The sequence below is a fragment of the Zosterops lateralis genome, assembly GCF_965231275.1.
Source record: "Zosterops lateralis genome assembly, chromosome: 3".
NCBI lineage: Eukaryota > Metazoa > Chordata > Aves > Passeriformes > Zosteropidae > Zosterops > Zosterops lateralis.
This window is the reverse complement of record NC_139764.1, coordinates 64,019,461-64,040,821: the sequence shown is the minus strand read 5'-3', so window position 1 is coordinate 64,040,821 and position 21,361 is coordinate 64,019,461. Positions and strand designations below refer to the sequence as shown.

General features: G+C 39.8%; 1 protein-coding gene across 8 annotated transcripts in view; it reads right to left on the bottom strand.

Moving 5' to 3' along the window:
- Positions 1–18,723, bottom strand: part of FAM184A (family with sequence similarity 184 member A) — a gene marked incomplete at its 5' end in the record, with an annotated part of 73,918 nt that extends 55,195 nt beyond the window's left edge. For all 8 annotated transcript variants that reach the window (XM_083857478.1, XM_083857481.1, XM_083857483.1 and 5 more), the window contains one exon: positions 18,556–18,723. In XM_083857478.1, coding sequence (XP_083713604.1) covers positions 18,556–18,723 — 168 coding nt within the window. The remainder of the gene's footprint in view (positions 1–18,555) is intronic.
- Positions 18,724–21,361: the final 2,638 nt, after the last annotated feature.

Genomic DNA, 21,361 nt, shown 5'->3' with positions numbered 1-21,361 from the left:
GATGTCAAACAAAGAAGAAATACCAACCAAATGGGAAGAGTATATCAAGGTAATATTACAGGACTATGAGAGATGGGTTGGGTATGCAGTTGAGTAACACTACACAGTCAGTGTAGTCAGCTCTAGTCAGTGGCCAAGATGGCCATTAAAGAATGCTGCAGATGGACAGGCAAGTGGCCAGATTGAATTCAACTAATTTTCAGGAGTAGAACACCTTGCTGTCTGGTACAGCTCTAGGAGGAAGGACAAAGGCCACAGTGAATGAATGACCCATTTGGCCACACTGACCACTCTGTCCCTGTGCCAAGGCATGCTCTGCACCTCTTCTTTGGGTGAGGACATCTCCTGCCCCACCATTAATTGGACTGTGGCATGCCTTTTTCTGATAATTAAATTTTAAGGTACAGGCAGTGTAATAATTTCCAAACATGCTGAGCTGTAAATGCAAGCAGATCTTTTAAACCAGTAGGATTTTCAGACAATTCAAAAGAGTTAATATATACAAGCCAGAACTGAAATAACTTTTCCAGGAGGAAAAAAGTAGACTTGAAGACCTTGACAGAAAGACAAGAAGCAGCTGGACAGAAGTGCAACTCTTTACTATAAACCAAATTAGGGTAGACATCACCATTAGTGCTTTGTATGACCTGGCACTTAATCCCCCACTTGGCTACTACATGACATCTATTTCTGAGAGAAATGCTCAGCTGTTCTACACTGGCATTGCTGTCTCTAATGGAGTTATGTAAGTTTACAGGGTTCAGCAATCCAGTTGTGTACATTTGTGTTGCTCTGTTCTCAAACAGAGCGATTTCTAAGCAATATATTTATTATATTTATTACTTGTGAGACTGAGACATTTAGTTTTGTTAGTTAGCTGCACATAAGTTTGCTTTCTGTGTCCAAGTGTAAAACCAGCTTACAGAATAAATCAATATATAGTTTAATGTAAGCTTCAATCTCATTATGACATCCAAAATATTTTCATGATGACAAGTTTCAATACAACACAAGAATATGTTGAAGAAAGACTGTTATGAAAGAGGGGAAAATTGATTAGAAACAGCTTCAAAACTTAGAATGGGAAAAAAATTCTAGCAGGAAACAGTTTAAATGTTTTGTAATGGCTCCTTGAAAATCAATCCTTATTTGTAAACTTGACCAATACTTGTAAATCAAGTTGAATGGTACAAAACCTCAAACTTGTTTAACTGACAAGGCAAGTTCTTCTATACAACTATTATCAAAATACAAGTTATTTACAATGTTTCTAAGACTACTTCAGCATTATGACTTAAAAATTATTTTTTCATCCCAAATCATCAGCATTGTTTCAGAACTACATTACAGAGAAAATAGAGGTGCCATATTTCTGTCTCCTTTAAGCATCTGCTGGCCAAAGTAAGTTCATCCTTTCCTTTTCCAATTTCTGTATTTAGTATCATCAAATTACATCCTAATGGTCAGTCAAGCCACAGTTAATGAAACTGGATTTTTTTTCCCAGACAATGCTATTCAGAAAGTTCTCTTGCTCTGTGTATTTTTAGAAGGAAAATATACTTTTTAATTTACCAATTATTCCTTTTCTTAATAAAAAGCAAAGTAATATTTTTCCTTGAAAAAGCATCCATAGAAGAAAACCAGCCTTTTGGTGCAAAGTGTGAGAGATGGCACTGAAGAAGTGGGTTGTCTTCAGTAGGATCAAATGCCTTAAAGGATGACATTCACTGACACTGAAGCAATCAGAGCTTTAAAGGATGAACAGAAGTCAAAATTTTCTGCAAAGTATATTTCAATAATAAATCCATCACACTTAGAGAATCTCAATTTGGAGTGAAAAAACCCAATCATATAAAAGCAGTGAGATTAGTCAGCTGATTCCATTTATTGTCTGAAAGCAAAGCTTAAGTTTTTCTATTTTGTTCTAAAATCAATCCTTTTTTTGAAAGCGCCACTATAAATATTGTCTAACCCAGTCATAAGCAATTATATTGATATAAATTATATTTGAAGTCTCCCTTTTTTGCTAAACCGGGCTAAATTATCCTTCATACAATCACACATCATATGTACTTTCACCTACTGTATTTTCATCAGAAAGAAACATTTAAGTCATGTAGTTATCTGTACTACATGGAACAAGTCATAACATTCAAAATAATCCAAATTCTAAAAAATTACTGTCCTGTTTCCTTCTAAATCTATTTTTTTGCTTTATCATTCAAACTAGCTTTCATTACAGTTCAAGACTAAAAAATTGCTCTTAAATCTTAATTCACTTTTAAATATAACCCACCACTAACTTTCACCATCTGAAGTGTCATGTTTTTAAACAGTTATTTTTCACAAGATGTTTATGATGAAACATGTCTGGTCATTGCCTGGTTTTGATTTTTCAATACATGGCTTAGAAAAACATAGGATTTTTAATAACTAAGAGTATGCAACCTGAGTCGTCCTGCTTTTTAGGAAAACGTAATTTTTGTATAAGTACCCACTAATACTGGGAACTGGCTTTAAATATTTGGAATGAAAAGGGTTTGTTTTTTCTTTTATTTGGCAGGGGGGGAAGAAAGAAAAGCAGGGATGATAGAGCCAGAACGAGTGCAGAAAGGTAAAGTAAAATGAAGCATCTCCATTTCGAAATCTGCTCTAGAGGATATCCAAAGCAATATTTCTGAGTGCCATCACCTGAAAATGTCACAAGTACTTTTGGATAATTGTAAATGAAGTTGACACTAAAGAAAGATGATCTTTTTTCCTCCTAGTTTGCTCATAAACCTGAAAGCAAGGCATAGTCAGCATTATTATCTCTCATACACACTGCTCATTCTTACTGAAGAGTCCTCAAGTGTTGAGCTGATGAAAGCATTAGCAAAAGGGGTTTTTGTATTCAGTTTTCCCCAAAAAAACCCCAGCAGTACTGTACGACAAGCCAGAGAAAAGATCTTCCTAGTTTCCTCTTTCCACTAAAACAAAGTTCATTTTTACACTCTCTCTGCCTGCAAGTCTTTTCCTCTCAACGCCTGATCTATTTTGAGTTTAATTTCCTCAAGAATTTCTGTAGACTAAATGCAGTTTGGGTATCTAGTGGTTCCTCACAGCAGAGGAGGCCATGCAGATAAGAATATATCACTCAGCCCCTGATGGATCAAAGATGAAATATTCACCAGTGTTTTGAAAAGCTGACTGGAAAACAAATCCACTGCTTGCTTAAAATCGATTTTCTACTTTCCAGACTTGTTTAAGGAAGAAAAGCCATGAAGCCTTCCAAGCAAGTACACAGTTATGCAGGAAAGAAATATTAGTGGAGAAACATACACTGCAAGACTCTCAACACAGTATTTTTATCTACAGTATCTTATCTTTCCACTTTCTAGAAGGCACTAACTAAAAAATCACCTCTAGAAGTTTCAATGCTAAGTGCTAAGTTTCCAGAATAAAGGAAATTTCAACCAGACTCAAGGAATTTTTAGTAACTGCAGAAGAACTTGAGCTATTTTCCCAGAAAGAAACGACTTTGAAGTAATTTCTCCTCCCTTCCTCCAGAAAAAACAAAAAAAAAACCAAAAAAAACCCAAAAAACTAGATTTTAAGTAAAAGAATGAAATCCATGTTCATGCTAAGACGTATCACTAATTCTACTGCTGGTTTTTTTTTTTTTTTTTTTTTTTTTTGTTTGTTTGTTTGTTTGTTTTTATTTTTATTTAGATTATAAAAGCAAAATCATGAAGTAAGCAGACAGTGGCACAGTCACCAGTTGAGAGTCCAAGTTTATTTTCAAAGCTAAGCCCAAGATAAATCTAGGACAAATCTGTAGTGGCCTACTGGGATACTTTCCAGTAACCTACAGGTACTAATCACACAATGGAAAAAAATTGTAATTCCTAGTTACATCTCAGTATTCACACAATAATGACTATTAGTTTTGACATACGACACTCACAGCTTACAGGTTCAACAGTAGCTATTATAGAAACAACACATATGCAGCATCACAGAAAGGCTGAGGTCAGACGACCCATCTGGAGGTCACCCAGTCTATCCCAGACCCTGAGCAAAGCAGGGTCAGGTAGAACAAACTCCGCTGGGCCTCGCTCAGGCGGGTTTTGAATGTCTCCAAGGAAGATGAGAACCCAACATATCTGGGCAGCCTGGGTGCCAGAATTTCACCATCCTCACAGGGACAAAAAAAAAAAAAAAAAAAAAAAAAAGTGTTTTCTTATGTTTTTGTTTGTGCCTATTGCCTTATGTTTTCATGAGACACCACTAAGAATATGCCTGCTCAGTCCTCTTTACTCCTCACCATCTGGTGTGCACACACATTCCTAAGATCCCCCTGAGCCTTCCCTTCTCCAGGCTAAACAGTCACAGCTCTCGCCTCTCCCAGGATGACAGATGGTCCAGTCCTCTCAACACAGCAGCCTTTTGCTGGACTTGCTCCAGTACATCCATGACTCTCTCATGTGGGAGAGCCTTAGAACCAGACCCAGCACTCCAGGTGTGTTTCCTCAGCACAGGGCAGAGGGGAGGGATCACTTCCCTTTAACTGCTGACACTCATTCCAGTGCAGTCCAGTGTGCCATTGACCTTCTCTGCCAAAGGCACACTGCTGGCCCACATTCAACTCGTGTCTGTCAGGACCCCGGGGCCTTTCCTGCCCAGCTCTTTCCAGCCAGTCGATTCTAACCACGTCCTTGCTGTGCTGCCCCAGATAGGCCTTTGCAAGAGGTTCCTGTTGGTGCATTCCTCCAGCCTGTCCAGCTCTGAATAGCAGCACACCCATCTGCTTGATCAACCCCTCGTCCCACTTCTTTATTGGCTACAAACTCGCTGAGTCTGTGTTCTGTCTCATCATCCAGGTCATAACAAAGATGTTAAACAGACTGGCCTCTAGGGCACACTGTTGGTGACCAGCCCTCAGCTGGACTTCACACAACTGACCACAACACCAAGTCCTGAGGTTCAGGACTTTTCAGCTTTTAGTCTACTTTAATGTCTACTTGTCTAGCACATACTTGGAGAAAACTCACAGGCACATGAGAAAGAACAGTAGAGATATAACCGATAATATAATTATACTGCTTCATCCTAAAGCATCTCTTTTTTTCTGTTCATCCCATTAAATACTGTAAAAGGAGAATCCTAAACACTCAGTCCAACAGCTATACCTTCTAATTATGGGTACCCAGTTGAATACAAACTTCATCAGTGAGATAATCTTCTGGAGACCTACCCTAGTGAATGTTCTTAAAAACTTGTCTCATGCAATTGCAATAAAGGCTTCTACTGTTGCTTCTGTTTGGCAGCTGAAATACAAGGAGCTTATTTTAAGAGTACGTATATTGTAAATTATTTGCCTCTTTTACAATACTTACTTTATTCCACATCTAATGGGAGACTAAGTCCTTCAAGAAATTCATCCTTTTATTAACTCCAACAAATGAGAAAACAGTGGCAACCTAAATCAAGGAATACATATGAATCAAACAAGTAGATTTGCAAGAAAGAAAAAAAAAATCACTGAGCACTTGTGCGCAACTTCACATTAAATAATTAGCTCAAGGCCTCTGGTGGGTACATGTCTGTATCACGCACCTGTCACTTTATATATATTCAGTCTCTCATACAAACATGCTTAGTTCTGACTACTACTGCAAAAATCTTCCAATTTTTACACAGAAGAGAAAAAAAATTAAGCTCAGTTGGTGGCATATTGCAAGATACACAATTATAGTTAAGAGAAAAATTTAAGAATGATCTGTGCAACTCATATACAAAGAACACACTGAGATATCAATCCAAGGCCCATTTTAAGCCTATGTACAATGCAGCTGGCAGTACACCAGCTGTAATTCAATACAAAAAATTATAACACACATCTTAACTTGTTAAGAGACAGCATGAAACAATTCGGTTTTCAGACTTAGACATTTAACAGTCAATAGCAATTTGCTCAGGTTTTTCAACACTTTTTTCAAAGTTGAATTGCAAGTTAGCTACAAATACCATTTAAGCTTTGGTTTGTTGGTGGGTTTTTAACATCACTTTTACACACTAAGCACAAGTCTCTTCAGCTACTGATCCACCACTGTTCCCATTACACAGTCAGGAAAGGCTCTAATGAAAATGAAAGTTTTTGATATTTAGCTCTCTTCTGTTTCCAGCAGATTCTCCCCCTAATTTTAAACTACACTTTAAGAGAATTTCAATTGCTTTCTACCCATAATTTAAGGGTTAAAGAGACTGCATACAATATATCTTCCAAAACAAAATCTCTTCCATGAAAGTGTAAGGTATTTTATGGTAAGTTCATTAAAAATGAACAAGCTTGATGCATAAAAACAGAGATACATCCATTTCAGAAATGTCTCATTTTACAGATAAAAAGCTAAAGATGTGCTTGTATTTGTCAGCTTTGCATGTTTTTCATTAAGTTTCCAGTATAGCACCTATGTTTTGGGCAGTCTTCAATCACAGAACCAGACAGAACACGAGAACTCAATGCAGAGTATCCAACTAATTCATGGCATATCCCAATTCATTATTCATTCAAGTGCAAACAACTATTTCCTCCTGTTACAGGCTCACTTGGGATGTACTTGAAACCACAAATCAATACCCTTGTGCTGGGAGAGGTGTAGCAGCACAAACACCAAATCAAAACCCCTTTTCAGTTGTGGCAACCTCTATCAATCAGCTTATGCCGGAAAAAAAATTACAAATCTGTAGCACAGTAGCTTCAGGCAATTTTCCAAGACAGTTAAATCTTGAGAAACATACTGAAGAAAAAAATAAAAATAAAAAAGATTTAGTGACAGATGTACAAATTCCCCAATCTGCCTCCCTTTGAGAAAGAATCCCATTTACCCTCTAATCACCTATCTAGACTATAGTTGATACATCTGCTATATGACTAGACCTTAAATTGCTGCAAGGAAAACAGGATAGACCAAGGGGCTATTCTCAAGTTGTGTTTGTCTCAGAGCTGCATTTCCCTTCTGATTTATTTCTTGAATATTTGCATATCTGATTTTAACCTTTCAGGTATATATAGATCTCTAGAGATCCTCATTCTACAAAGTTATTCCACATACAAACAAATCAATTTTCTCTCAGCAGAGTAATATTAAGTTCAGAACTTCCAAAACAAGTAGTAACACCTAAGTGAAGGAAAAGGGTGAAAATGGTACTCATCTTACAAACTTGGATCACTGTTTCTGATTAACCACCTATGTAAGGGGTTTTAAGTAGTAGTTGTTTCAAGAGGCAATTTCCTCTTATTTTGAGGGCTTGTGAACCTAAAATATGTTGGGCAGCATCCAGAAATAAAAGACATAGCTTAAGTGAATTTTATGACAAGACAATTGCATTTTCAGCTTAAGACCCTTAAAAGCTAAAACTGCAGTTATTTCAGAACACAATAAAACCAAATAATTAATCCATTTTTATTGTCTATTCTGCAAGTCAGCTTTCAAAAATCAAGCAAACTCCTCTTTCAGAGTCCTAACAAAATTAAGAAAATGCTGCTGTTTATGCTAATACTCTCAAACATTTCTTAATTTACTAACTGACAGAAGTCTGAAAATACCAGTGTCTTTTTAAATTTCCACTTCTTTGTCCTTTTTTTTTTTTTAGTTCTGCCACGTTTCTGGGAAGACACTACAAAACAGCATGGCACACACTTTCAGAGAAATAATTCACTGCACTTACCTCCGTAGTGTTCAGCAGAATCAATGTTATAGCTCACCACACCAACTACATAAAATATTTGGAAAACTGTAGTTATATAAGCTGGGCCTCCAACGAGATCTTGCCAGTAGGGAAATGTGCTGGTTTGCATAAAGCAAGTGAAACCCTGTTGCTGCTGACCCCAGCGCCAGAGAGGGTGAGGTGTGGAGGCAGCCCCACAGTCGGTGCTGTGACGAGCTGTGGCTGCTGCCCGCCCCCGCAGCCAAGGGGCAACATGGGGCAAGAGAAAAGTTCAACAGCCCCAACACTGCCCACAGGCGAAGCGCCTGGCGAGGCTCCTCTGCCCAAGGGAAGAGCCTCACATGTTTCCCAAGAAAAGCACACACTGCCTCACACTTCACTAAATATATATAGATTGTGTTCTTTAATAAAATTAGTTCTCGTAGGTAAACTTAAGGCTACTCTCAATTCTTTGACAAAGCAACTGGGTTTTTATGCTTCCAAGACCAGAGAATTTTCTTCATTTCCTTCTAAAGCTTTAAAAAATTCTCTATTTTCTTATAAGAAATCCTTTTCTATATGTGAGAACCAAGAAGGCTCAAGATTAGTAGTGAATGTAGACTTGAATATAGCTTGTGAACCAGGACTTCAATTAAGGAACCAACTTTATCAAAATTTCATATAGGCCCATACAGAAGCTAGAGTTTATGAGCAGTATGCAATTTTTTTTTAATATCCTAGAGTGAGAAGGCATGTTGCTTCTGTCTACAACTTCACCAAGCTAACTGTTTTTTGAAAGCAGGAAATTTAATTTCCCTCAGGACCAGGGAGCATAGATGTGTAAGGAAAAAACAAAAACAACCCCAAAAAACAACAAAGACAAACAAACAAAACAGACAAAAAAAAATGAACCACAACAAAACCTCAACCGAAAACATTTTAAAATTTCTGTTAGAGAAAAACAGTCTATTACACCAACAGCTTTGTCAAAAAAAAATCCCCACACCAAAACAAAAAACTCCAGCAATAAACACCTGCCACACCCCCAACAATCTGGTATTTGAAATCTAATTTATTGTAGAGTATCAGCTCCAGATATGGAAAAGAGCACAAACCAACAGAGGCTAAACTTGCTTCCAGGCTCCTCACTTGTTCAGAACGTTTCTCCTAAAGCAGTGTCTGCCCAAAGTGATAAGAATTATGATTTCACGCATTAAATATTTGGATGCAAGACAGATTATACCTAATACACCAAACTGCCATATTTATCTTTTCAATCCACGGTGTGGACCATTCTCAAGGTGTGAAACAGAGCACAGAAATGAAAGAAGACAAGAATCACAGGAATAGAAAGAATGGCCACAGAACACTTCCAGGTCAGCTCGAAGAGTATGCAAACTGAGCTCTGTGTCAAAGTACAGCCTCAGCATAAAGCAAATGGACACATGCTTTTAAAAGAAAAAAAAGAGAAGAGGGTTGGGGAAAGGACTGGTTGAATTTTATGGAATGTAACTCTGAGTTAACACTATAATGTTAGTCAATATATGGAAAGCTAGCAAACATCACAGACAAAATAATGGATCCAAAATTTCAAATAAATTTCTACCATTCTGTGTCACAACACAGAGTATTTTCTTTAATGAATGAGCTATGTTGACAAGACAGGTTAATGTTGAGAAGAAAGACATATAAAGATTTTCAAGATATTTTGCTTTTTCATATATATAAACATACAATTGATTACTTATTACAACCAGCAACAATAAACTATATTTTAAGTGTGAAACCTACCCTTACAATTACACAAAGCAGTTAAATTAAAAAAAAAAAAATCAAGTCCTTTACCCTAATCCTTATTAAAGAAATATTTTTCCATTATCTTCATTTGTCAAGCTTTAAAAGGACAAAGACAGTCACAGAAGATTACTGCAATACATTTTAGTACAACCTATCCAAACACATCAGCATCCTTACTGCAAAATACTAGATCTGAGAAGGCAGTGTCAGACACCCTCTACTAAAAGTTATAGCTTTCAGTCACATTGTGAGCAAAACCACTATTCAAATAAAAATCTTTGGATTATGGCACACCTGTTTTCTGAACACATTAAAATTCAAGTTTCTAGAAATTAAATCTAGAAACTGGCTGAAAAGATTACTTTAATCTCATAAAAACTAAAATAGAAAACTAGTACTTCTCATATTCACCTCATACTACTTCTTGTAGCTAAAAGGTAGTTTTTCATTTAATGGCAGCATCTTGAAGAAGGACTTCATGAACTTTTTAACATTAGCTATTTTTAAAAGCTGTCATTTTGATCCCAGTCAAGTGACAACCTCAGCAAAATGTTCTTCTTCCTCCTCCTAGCCTTCTAGTTTCAGTAAGAAGAGCCTGGCTGAGGAAACAGAACCAGGTAATATGCATTAAGTAGGACAAGATGGTGAATAGCTTTAGACTGTTTTGTTTCTTCTGGTTATTTTTGGAACGCAATGCCTTTGGTTACTGGTATGACATCAGTCATTAGAAGAATACACAGATGCCTGGCTTACTACTGCCAAACTTGTATCAGCCAAGAGACATATACATCTGATTTCATAATGCTATGTTGAGATTTGCTGGGTTTATTTAGCAACAAGCCTGCAAACAGTTAGATAAACTAAGTGACTATTTTAAGGTAATGCCCTCCTCCTTTGTGCAGTTCAAAGGAGAATGAAGCTTCAGTGGAGAACTGGAAGGCTGAAAAACAGTAATATCACTGACAAAATTACTTTTTTCACTAAAGCCAAAGCCTGAGTCCAGAGAATGAGATATTGAAATAATTTAAGTGCTTAGAAGCTACTCAGGGCTAGAAGTTGCTGTACCAAAACAATGACTTATGATAAATAACACTTCTATGCATGCATTAGATGCAGTATACCTTAACTGTAATACTAGACATTAAAAAATAAAGTATGTGTAACCAAGAGGTTGCATAACAATACAGAAATATCCAAATATGTAAAGCAATGCTGTTGCCAAATATAATTTTACTGTGTTGAAAAAAACACAAACCCACAATGTTTAATATTAAATTGCCATTTGACCTCTTCTAAAGAAGTGCTAAGTCTGTCAATTTGAAACAAAATCTTTGCACATTCATGATATTTTAACTACCAACAACAAAAAAATTACAATAAAGAAAACAACACCAAAAAACCCCACCCGACTGTCTTCTTCTCATACATTTTTGTAAGACTTGTCAAATCAAAACTCCTTAAGGATTGAGTACTTCAGAGTGCTGGGCCCATACTAATTTACAAGTGTATGAAGTAATTAATCTGTAAATACCTTGTACAGTTCTGGAATTCAAATACTGATTTCCTTTTTCAAATATACATAAAAGACTCTCCAGTTTACAACTTTTACATATGAAGGAAGTTCTTAACTCTGAACTGGCACTTCCATCTAAAAAGAAAATTGCAAAAGCCTTCTTTCATAATGCAGTACTTAGCTGGAAACAGTAACAACAACAAACCTCCAAACCGATATATATTCAAAATATTTGCTACTTTTTAATAAGTTTCATATTGTGCTATATAAAAAAACAGCTAAATGTTGGCAGATTTTAAACTTCATGGGTGTTGCATTATCAGGTTTCATTTATGTTTTGAATGTCCATTCTTCTTTAGTTTTTAAATGCTGATTTTTAAATGTTAAGATTGAAGTTCGTAGTAAAATCCATGTCTTTCCAGTTTTTATTTAAATATCCTTAAAGTGTGTATGTATCAGATTTAACAGCTGAAGTACAGACCAGAGCAACAACATCTCAGTCTTTCAGCTCCTTGTAACTCTTATGTTATTTAATTTTAGCAGTGAATAATAAGCAAGAGGATGCATATAGAATCTTAAGTCATTAGCTTGGAAAAGATCCTTCAGATCATCAAGTGCAACTGTAAACCTAACCCTTGCAAGTCCACCACAAAACTATGTCCCCAGCTGCCATGTCATGTTATTTAACCTCTCCCTCAATTTATTTTTCTCTTCACTTTATTATTCTTTTGAATGTTCTTATAATGAGGAGAAGAAAAAAAAAAAAACAAACCCAAACCAAAATAATCACAGAGAAGCTGATATATGCACAAGCATATCAAAGAGGCATTTTAAACTAGTAACATATGTGAATGTGTGATCAGAATTTTTCAACAACATCACACTTTCAACTACACACACATATAGGAAATATCTTTAGAACAGTAAGTTATCAGTGGCCCCAGAAGAACTTTGAATTACCAGTCAAGCATTAAAACTATGTGGGTGGAGAGCAAAGGAATTCATTTGACTATATTTCTTTTTTATATTAAAAATATTTCATTCTTGTCCTCCTTCTTTCTTCTTGATGCTTTGTGATAAAAGACTGTAAAGTCATTGACCTAATTCACACATCACAACACTGAGCTCTAAAACACACCCCTATCAGGTCAACATGGAACCCCTGCAGTCTCACCTTACAGGTTTGCAATGATAATGAAGGGAAGAGCCATTTGAGAGCTATCTGATCCTTATGAACCACCACATTCCATCCTTTTTTGTACTACAAAACGTGGAAGGTAAGAAAGACCTCTTCAGGTCTAAATTAGAAGGCACAGCTGCTTTAAAGCAATTCATAGTGCATCAATTAGGAAGTATTCAGATAAAGACAATAACTGACAATTTTATTGAACTTCTGAAGATGATATTGAGAGCCTGAAAGCTCTACTTACTTCTTCTGAACTGTACCAGAAGACACGACATTTTTACCCAGTTCCATCTTTATCCTTATACTATCATGAGTACAGGAAATTTCTCTTCTGTGAACACCCTTTGCTAAGATCATAATTACTGCAGAAAAAGAACGCAGTTGGAATACCGCATGGAAAGAGTCTGACAAGGAAGATAAACTATACTAGCGTAATTTTAAAAAGAAAAATCTTAAGATAGTTAAGCACAATATTTCTGGAGCAAGTTTCCCTTTTCCTACCTAAGACATCTTTCCCTTCTTAGAGGACTTACTTCAGCAATCTTTGGAATAATTAACAGAAAACAAAGTTAAATATCTCCAGAGAAATGTAAATTAATTGAATATCTAATATTACATTTTCAAATCTTTTAGTCCTTGCTTCTATTTTTAATGTAGTAACACAATATTTATTCATATATTACCAGTCAGAATAATACGGAAAATACTCACATTGCAAGATGTACTTAAATCACACCCGCCTCAAATTTCAGCTCTTTTCATGCAATCCTAGAACTGTTACAAATACTGGCCTTCTGCCAGTGTTAACACACTTTGGAGAGATGACATAAGGCTGCTTAAAAAGCTAAATCCCAAGTTTTTACAAAACTGTTAATGGCATCAACTACAACATGATGACAGCTAACATCAAAACAGTTCTACAGGGATTTTTAGTTTTTCATGTCTTCCCTGGTTTTAAGGGCTCTTTTTTTAAAGTTTTCTCATAATTTTATGCAAAATGAACCTTCTGGAAGAGGTTTAGTTGTTTTGTTTCCTGAGGCAGAATATTTCCAAATAAAAACTGACCAAGTTTCGCTGGAAACATTTTGTTAAAAATAATTTATATTAAGTTAAATCTTACAGCTCTTACTTCCATAAAACTGCATTCTGTGATTGCTGAGGGACCTTTAACCATCCCAAAAATAGAGTATATACAATAAAAACCATAAGCATCTGAATTAAAGATCATCAAATTTGCTCTTCAGTCTTTGAAATAATTTTACTATCTATATCCCCTAGAAACTGACTAGATTAACAACAACATTAATGCCTATTGTCCAAGTACTTCTCTCTAACACAGGAAAACAAAAGGAAAATCACAGATTCTGTTTCCCAAATATAGACAAGACGCTGTTGGAAGAATTGAGAAGAGAATTCAGGTCTCAGGAGTCTTGGATTCTAGTTTCTTGTTTACTCAAGGATGATGTGTCTTGGTTAACTCTGTTACCGTAATCTTTGAACTGAGTCTTCTGGAACCTTCCCAGAACTGAACTGTAAAGCTCTAAGTATGTACCAAGGAAAACATTAGTGTTTTATACAGTTTCTTTTTATTAAATAGAAAAAAATGCTAACTGTAGGGTAGAGATCACCTTCAGGGCACTCACAGACTCTTCTTCCAGAATCATACAATAGTTTAGGTTGGAAATCACTGTAAAGGTCAGCCAATTCCAACCCCCCTGCCATGGGTAGGGACACCTTCCACAACACCAGTTTGTTCAAAATCCCATCCAGCCCGGCTTTGAACATTTCCAGGGATGGGGCATCCACAGCTTCTCTAAGCAACCTGTTCTAGTGCCTCAACACCCTCTCAGTAAAGAATTTCTTCCTAATACCTAATCTAAATCTATCCTCTTCCAGTTTAAAGCAAATCCACCTTATCGCTACAGGACCTTATCAAAAGTCACTCTCCAACTCTCTCACAGGCTCCCTTTAGGTACTGGAAGGCTGCTCTGACATCTCCCTGCAGCCTTCTCTTCTCCAGGCTGAACAAGCCCAGCTCTCAGCCTGCCTTTATAGGAGAGGTGCTCCAGCCCTCTGCATCTTTGTGGCCTCCTCTGGACTCACTCCACAGCCCTCTGACCATCTTCTGAGCCCTTCTCTGGACTTGCTGCAGCAGGTCCATGTCTCTCGTGTGCTGGGGACCCCAGAGCTGGACACAGCTACCAGGTGGGGTCTCAGGAGAGTAAAGCACAAGAGGAGAACCAGTTTCCTTGACCTGTTGGTCACATTCCCTTGATGCAGCCCTGGATACTGGGTTGGTTTTCTGGGCTGCAAGAGCACATTGCCATCAATCAGCCCACACTACCAGGTGTTTCCTTCTCATCAAAGCTGCTCTGATGACAGTTAATGTAAAATTTCTGTAACAATCCCATACAACAAAACCAATACTCAAGATTCTCTTTTTATAGTCCCAGCAGAAATCATGCAGCTATTCTGTAGAAGTCAAAGATTTGTGTTGACATCACAAAACTTGCACAATGGACTTTACAGACACACTTAGGATATGGATTTCTTAATCACAAATGCTCAAGCTACAAACTACATCACAAAGAAAGAAAGAAGAAACAAAACAAAACGCAACACCTCAAAAAATCCAAAATGAGAAACAAGCCACCTGAACTCTTGTGAGAATCGTGAAAACTAATGCCATTCTCTCCTACTGATGTAAGCATGGCAGCACCATGCTTTTTATTTCTAATCCAGTTGTCTTATGCAAACTAATTAAATATATATTTTCATCTGCAGCAGGCATAACTCAACACTGCATTAGCACTCCTGCATGCAGTAGTACAAACACACATATGCAATCTCATAATCGCAGTTTATTTCTTGTTGGCTTTAATCTTTGTGTCAGATGCTACTTTATCCCAAACTGGTACACAGATCTTCTGAAATGCCTGAAAATAAGGAGCTTATACTGAAGAGGAAGACCTAAAATTGCTTCAGTTACAATCGACTGCAGTCTTTGAACATGACATGAAGTATCATCTTGGTTTTTTTAGACCTGCATTTCTAACCACTTCTTTTACCTTCTCCTGTGAATTAAGCATATTAAGTTAAATCAAATAAGTCTTTCTCTCCCAACCAAAAGTAAAAATACAGTTAATGCATCAGAAGTATTTTGCTTAGTGAAATGGATTCATACCTTATTTTGCCTCACTCTGAATTACTGATTAAATCTGGTTATTAAACAAATTTCACCTTTTACTTTGTGTTCCTGTATTGTTTTGACTAAAACATCAGATTCCCTTCAAGTAATGCGAAAACATAACCGAAGAATCCTAATTTGGGAATTTCACATTTAATTCATGAGTGACCCTCATCTTCTGTGGGGAAAGCATTTTCTTCTGTTCTTACTCACAGCTCATAATACAAACTGTACAAGGATAGGCAAAAGTAAACTGTGGAGTCACATTTCTTTTGTCAGAAGACAGAAGCTGTCTGGGTAACTTAACTATGTGTACTCCCTGGACAATGAGTATTTGGATTTTCTTTTACCACACTATATTGGTAGGTTTGTTTTAACCCAGTAAAGTGCCTTCTGCTCTAAATCCACAGGGGGAATTACTATATTATCAAGACACTCTTAAAGAAGAGTTAAAGCAAAAAATAAATAAATCGGCAAAATGGTTGAAAGATGTGTGAGAAGTACCTTATATATTAGACATTGACCAACTTGAGAAGCACAATTAAGAAGTGGTACTTCTAACAATAAACTCCTAGATTGCTGAACAGGAATTTTATCCACATATGCTGGTAAGCATTTGACAAAGCTAGAACAGCACAATTTGGTCAAAAGACTTAAACAGAAATATCCTCAAATCTTTTTTTTGCAATACCTTATTTCAAGGATTCTTCTGCAAAGTGAATTTAATTCTTCTGACAGTTAAGTCTCACTTAGGGAAATTAAGTTTATTATGTTTATATTTTTTCCCCTGTAGCTTGAGTCCTTTCCCAAGGACTAATTTCTGCAGCCAGCTATCAAATCAGGCTTCAGATTCTAGAGCATCTTAGGAAGTTTAGATGATACTTGACTCAGAAGTTTCTATAATTCTTTTAAGCCTCTCTTCCTGAAGGGTCAAGTAGGTCAACAGAAATGTAGAACCTGAGCCCTCCAGCTACAAAACTGTCAGAATGTGCACCTCTACCTTAATGGCATTCATCTTATACAATACCTTTAATCTTAATCCTAATCTTTAAAGTCTTAATTTTATTGTTGCAAGAGGTGCAAGAGAAATATTTTTATATACATCTTAGTTTACATTTCAAAGTTATATTATCCACTCCAGACTTTCACTCAATCGAAAGATCAGCTGATTTCCCAAGTTTCTCCCTAAAGCTTGAAAACAGAACACAACATACAAACTAAAACAGGGCCAGAATTTGCAAGTCACTGGGAAATATACAGGACTCCAGATCTGCAAAAGCCTAATTCACTTGTAAACTCCTTGTATAAGCACATAGTTTGCAATTATTTAAAATACACAGCAGAAAACAGCTCATAGGTTTTATTTACACTGAAGGTGTGATCTTTATTCTGAAAGGTGTAAAGCTTTAATCTGAAGTCCTTGTCAGGACAGAGTTGCATACAATATATAGAATCTTAGATGAACTCTACTGTGGATAATTTAAAAAAAAAAAAAAAAAAAAAAAAAAAAAAAAAAAAAAGGAAAAAAAGTATTTAAGTATTTACTTTCACTCTCTTTGTGTTTTCCAACACAGGAGTTCAAAATATTTCAGCACCATGCATTTAAATCCATAATCAACTCACATCCACCTCAAGATATCTGACACATAATAAGTGAGAGTGCACAGGGCACATGCCCAGTGATGTGGAACTCATGGGCAATACACAAATGACTTCACATCACCAGTGGAACACTGCTTCTGAAATAAATTATAAACTGCTGGGTCATTTCCTAGAGAAAGTAAAGGAAATATATCAAAGGCACACACGGAGATCTAAGTTCTTCTTTGAAAGTACTACTTTACATATGGACCTAGGCCTTAAGGTAAGCCTAAAACACATTTAGGGTCTCCAGGTGCTTTTTACACCTTTTAGAGAGCACACAGCTGTAGTAATATCTTTAATGTTTTACTTCATTATTTGTATGCACATGGAACAAAACCAAGGGGATTCTTCTGCTTATTTTAGTTCAACTTTTCTCTTTATGCAATTAGAGTTCCACTGATGTTAACATCAAAAGAAATTGGACTTTGAATTAAAGGAGAAGGAACCCCTCAGTTATCAGCTTTCCAACACATTAAGGTGCACAGTGTGCCACGAAAAATACTATTTTTAACTGGTCAATGGTGCATCAACTGTACATAAATGTGAGCTGTCTCCACTGTGATACTGCCAGCAGTCTTCATTCTCTTCACTCTTAGTTACAACGAAATGTCACCTTCATCCATTTTAGCACACAGTTTAACAATACTGGCAGTTCCCACAGTGCTCTTTAATTACCTTTAAACGTTTCAGCCATTAAATTCCTGATAAAAATTACTTCTGCTTTCTCTTTAATAAAGAGAATCTGCCTCTCATTTCCTAAATGATGCCATTTGCCTACAGCTTGAGCATCACACAGGAGAGATTACAGCACCAAAGCATTGTTTTAAGTTATTCTAACTAAATCACAGCTACAGTCACATCTGAAACACTGGGCCTACCTGCCTTAACAAAAGGCTTTAAAAACACCTCCTACCGCGATTCCGGCCTCTCGCAAAGATACAAAGTAATCTCTAGGCTGGGGATGACATAATGAAAACTGTTCAATCAGCAATAGCAGACCAGAAATTTTATCACACTTCACCCTCACCATCTAAGGCACTTAAGCTATCACCAGACACCTTAAATAATAGCCCTTCAGCACAGGGAAGGCAGGCACCACCTGAAATTCCTCCATTTAAGGAGACTCGGAGAAAGGCGCGAACGGCGCTGTAAGAGAAGCTACAATTTCCACAGAACAAATACCCACACCATCCCCGTGGCCAGGGCTGGCTCCCGCGCCCCGGGACACCTGGTTGGGCCATGCGGGGCTGGGGCCCGGCTACCGGGGCCGGACTGCGGCAGCAGCCCCGGTGCGGGCCCCGGGCCGGGAGTCTCCCCGCGGGACCAGGGCGCTCCTGCTCCCCCCGCGGGGCCGGGGATGCACCGGGGACCGGCGGCGCTCCGGGGCACAAATGCGGCCGCATCCCGCCCGGATCTGCCCTCAGCCCCGCCAGCCTGCCCCTCCCGAGGCCCATCGCATGAGGGCAGGGAGCGAAGGGAACGGAGCGGAGGAGGAAGACACCCGAGGCGGCGAAGGACCCGGCGCGCCTCCCTCACCTTCGTCAGCTGGGCGATCTTCTTGCTCATTTTGAAGTGCAGGTCCGCGCTGTGCTCGGCGCCCAGCCCCGCCTGTGCCTGTGCCGAGCCGAGTTTCCCCGCTGCGGGCGAGGGGCCGCCGCCGTAGCCGTGCTGCGGCTGCTGCCAGCCCATGCCCGGGGTCGCCATCTTCACCGCTCCGCTCCCGCCGCCGCCCGGGCTCCGCCGCCGCCGCCCGCCTCACCGGGGACCCGGCCCGCAGCCCCGGCCGCGACCCGCCGCCCCAGGCGGCTCCTCCCGCCCCGGGCGCTTCCCTGGGCCGCCGCCCCCGCCGGACTGCGGCGTCAAAGCTCTCGGGAACGGTGCGAGAAGGGGCGCCAGCCTTTCCTTTCCTCTCCTCTCCTCTCCTGGCCGCCCGTCTATCTGTCTATCGGTCCGTGCCGGGCGGGGGAGGCCGCGGGCGCGTTCCCGGGCCGCCTCGCGCTGTTTACGCCGCGCGGCCCCGCGTCACTCCCCGCCCCGCCCGCGCGCTCCCCCCGCGGCCGCGCGCGCCGCCCAGCGCCGGGCCCCCTCCCGCCGGCCCCGGAGCCCTGAGGCGGCATTCCTGCGGGACCGGGCACGGAGAGCCGGCCCGGGAGCCCCGAGGCGGCATTCCTGCGGGACCGGGCACGGAGAGCCGGCCCGGGAGCCCCGAGGCGGCATTCCTGCGGGACCGGGCACGGAGAGCCGGCCCGGGAGCCCCGAGGCGGCATTCCTGCGGGACCGGGCACGGCGGGGGCGGGGGTCAGGGTTCAGGCAGCGCTGCCCCTCGGCGGCAGGCCTGACTGCCAAACTTCTCCTGATGGGAAGCGCTGGGCGTGTGGCGGGGATGCCCCGGGCAGGGCACCGCGGTGCGGGTGTGCCAGTGGATGGAGCCGGTCCCGGGCTCGTACCGCTGTGGGCGCAGGACGGGCCGGCTCTGGCAGCAGGAGGTGCACGGGCGAGGAGCCGCTGGAGAGAGCGGAGCGGGCGGCCCGGGACCGGCACGGGCAGATCGGGTTTGAGGGGAGACAGGGACGGGCCTCTGCTCCAGGCAGGCAGCCACAGGACGTGAGCACAGGGTCTCAAGCTGCTCCTGAGGAGGAGGTTTAGGATGGACATTAGGAGGAATTCCTTCACAAAAAGGGTGATAGATGGTGCAATGGACTGTGCTGGGAGGTGGAGGAGCCGCCGTCCCTGGAGGTGTTAAAGAAAAGACTGGATGTGGCCCTGAGAGCCATGGTCGGGTTGGCAGGCTGGTGTTCTCCCGATGATCTCAAAGGTCTGATCCAACTAAACTGATGAAAGGCTCACAAATGCCGGGTTGACCCGACCAGTGAGTGCGGATCCATCCGGCTGGGGCCCGGGCTCTCCCGGGTCACAGCCCCGGGCCGGCGGGCGGGTGGCCGTGGGACAGAGGCCCCCGCCAGAGGGGAGTCACCGCTGGATTTAGCACAACCTTTAGGTTGGGTTTGACTGCTCTCTTTTTCAGTTCCCATCCTGTGCAACTCCTCAGAACTGCCACCCTCTTTAACAATTTAACATCTCCTTGCCAGGCTCTGGCCTTGTGAGAATATATGTATTAATGTGGTTCGACACATCTGATTCCCAGATTAACAGCCTCTGCACTCTTCCTTTACAGAGTCCTTTGTACTCTCTGTTGAGTAGTTTATCTTTTTACTGCTTTTTTTTTCTCCACTAAAAATCTTTTCTTTGCCTGCATTCTTTGTAGTCAGGCGAGGTATCAAAGAGGCAAATCACAAAAATACACAGCTAAGTCTAGTTTTCAGCAATGTTATGGAGGAAAGCATCACTTAGAATTTGCAAATCATAGAAGTAGGTGGAATAGTAAAGTAGAAGAGACCCATATTACAGAGCAATGTGGCTCACTTGCTAATAGAGATTTGTGTTTATGTTGTATGAAATAACCAACTAAACCTGAACTGCCAGTGCAAACCTGAGGTCACGGGGTAAATGAGGTTCTCTGATGCATAAACTGGTCCCTGTCTGGAAGGCACAATTAGATGTTGCTACTTTTGTACAGATTGATTGTGAGACTACAAGAGAAATACTTGCATTGAGTTCTGCAATTCCCATGAATTAACACACTAGAAAGGTGTTCAAAAAGGTCAGAGGTTATGGGAAAAGTCTCTTATAATGAAAGAAATAATTAACCCAAACTATTTTGGATAACAAGGAGACTAAGAAATAGTTTGATCCCAGTCTGAAGTAGCTGTGTTGCCTTAACTGAGAATTTGCATTGTCCAGGAAATTCTGACGCTGATTTTTTTCCTTTCTGAAGTGGCCCATTCTGGCAACAGAGAACAAAGGACAGATGGTGCCTACCCAGGCAGTGATTCACACAGATGAAATACAAGGGGAAGAAAGAATATTAGGAGCATCTGTTTCAAATCTGTGTCCATAGATTACATCCATGAATACTACATACTGTTAATTCAGTTTCATCAAATTAGAAGTAATTCATTGGCAGAAGAGACTGATTGTTCATGTCTAGGAAAGTCAAACAATGAAAGCAGCAGGCTGATTGTGGAGGCTTTGTTACAGGTAATGGTTGTGTCTGGCTGCATGTATGACATTAAGCAAACTTCTTAATTCCCCCTTAAAAATACATGTTCTTTAATGTACCTTATATGCCCCGATATGAAGGAATGTCTGGCTCAATTTATTAGTACTCCTAGAAATCTCAAGAGTTACAGAATATTTTAATTTTAAAGTACACATTTTAAATATTTTGGATAGATTTATTTTTTAAATAAATTAGTGCAGTTTGAAATTATTAACATTTCCT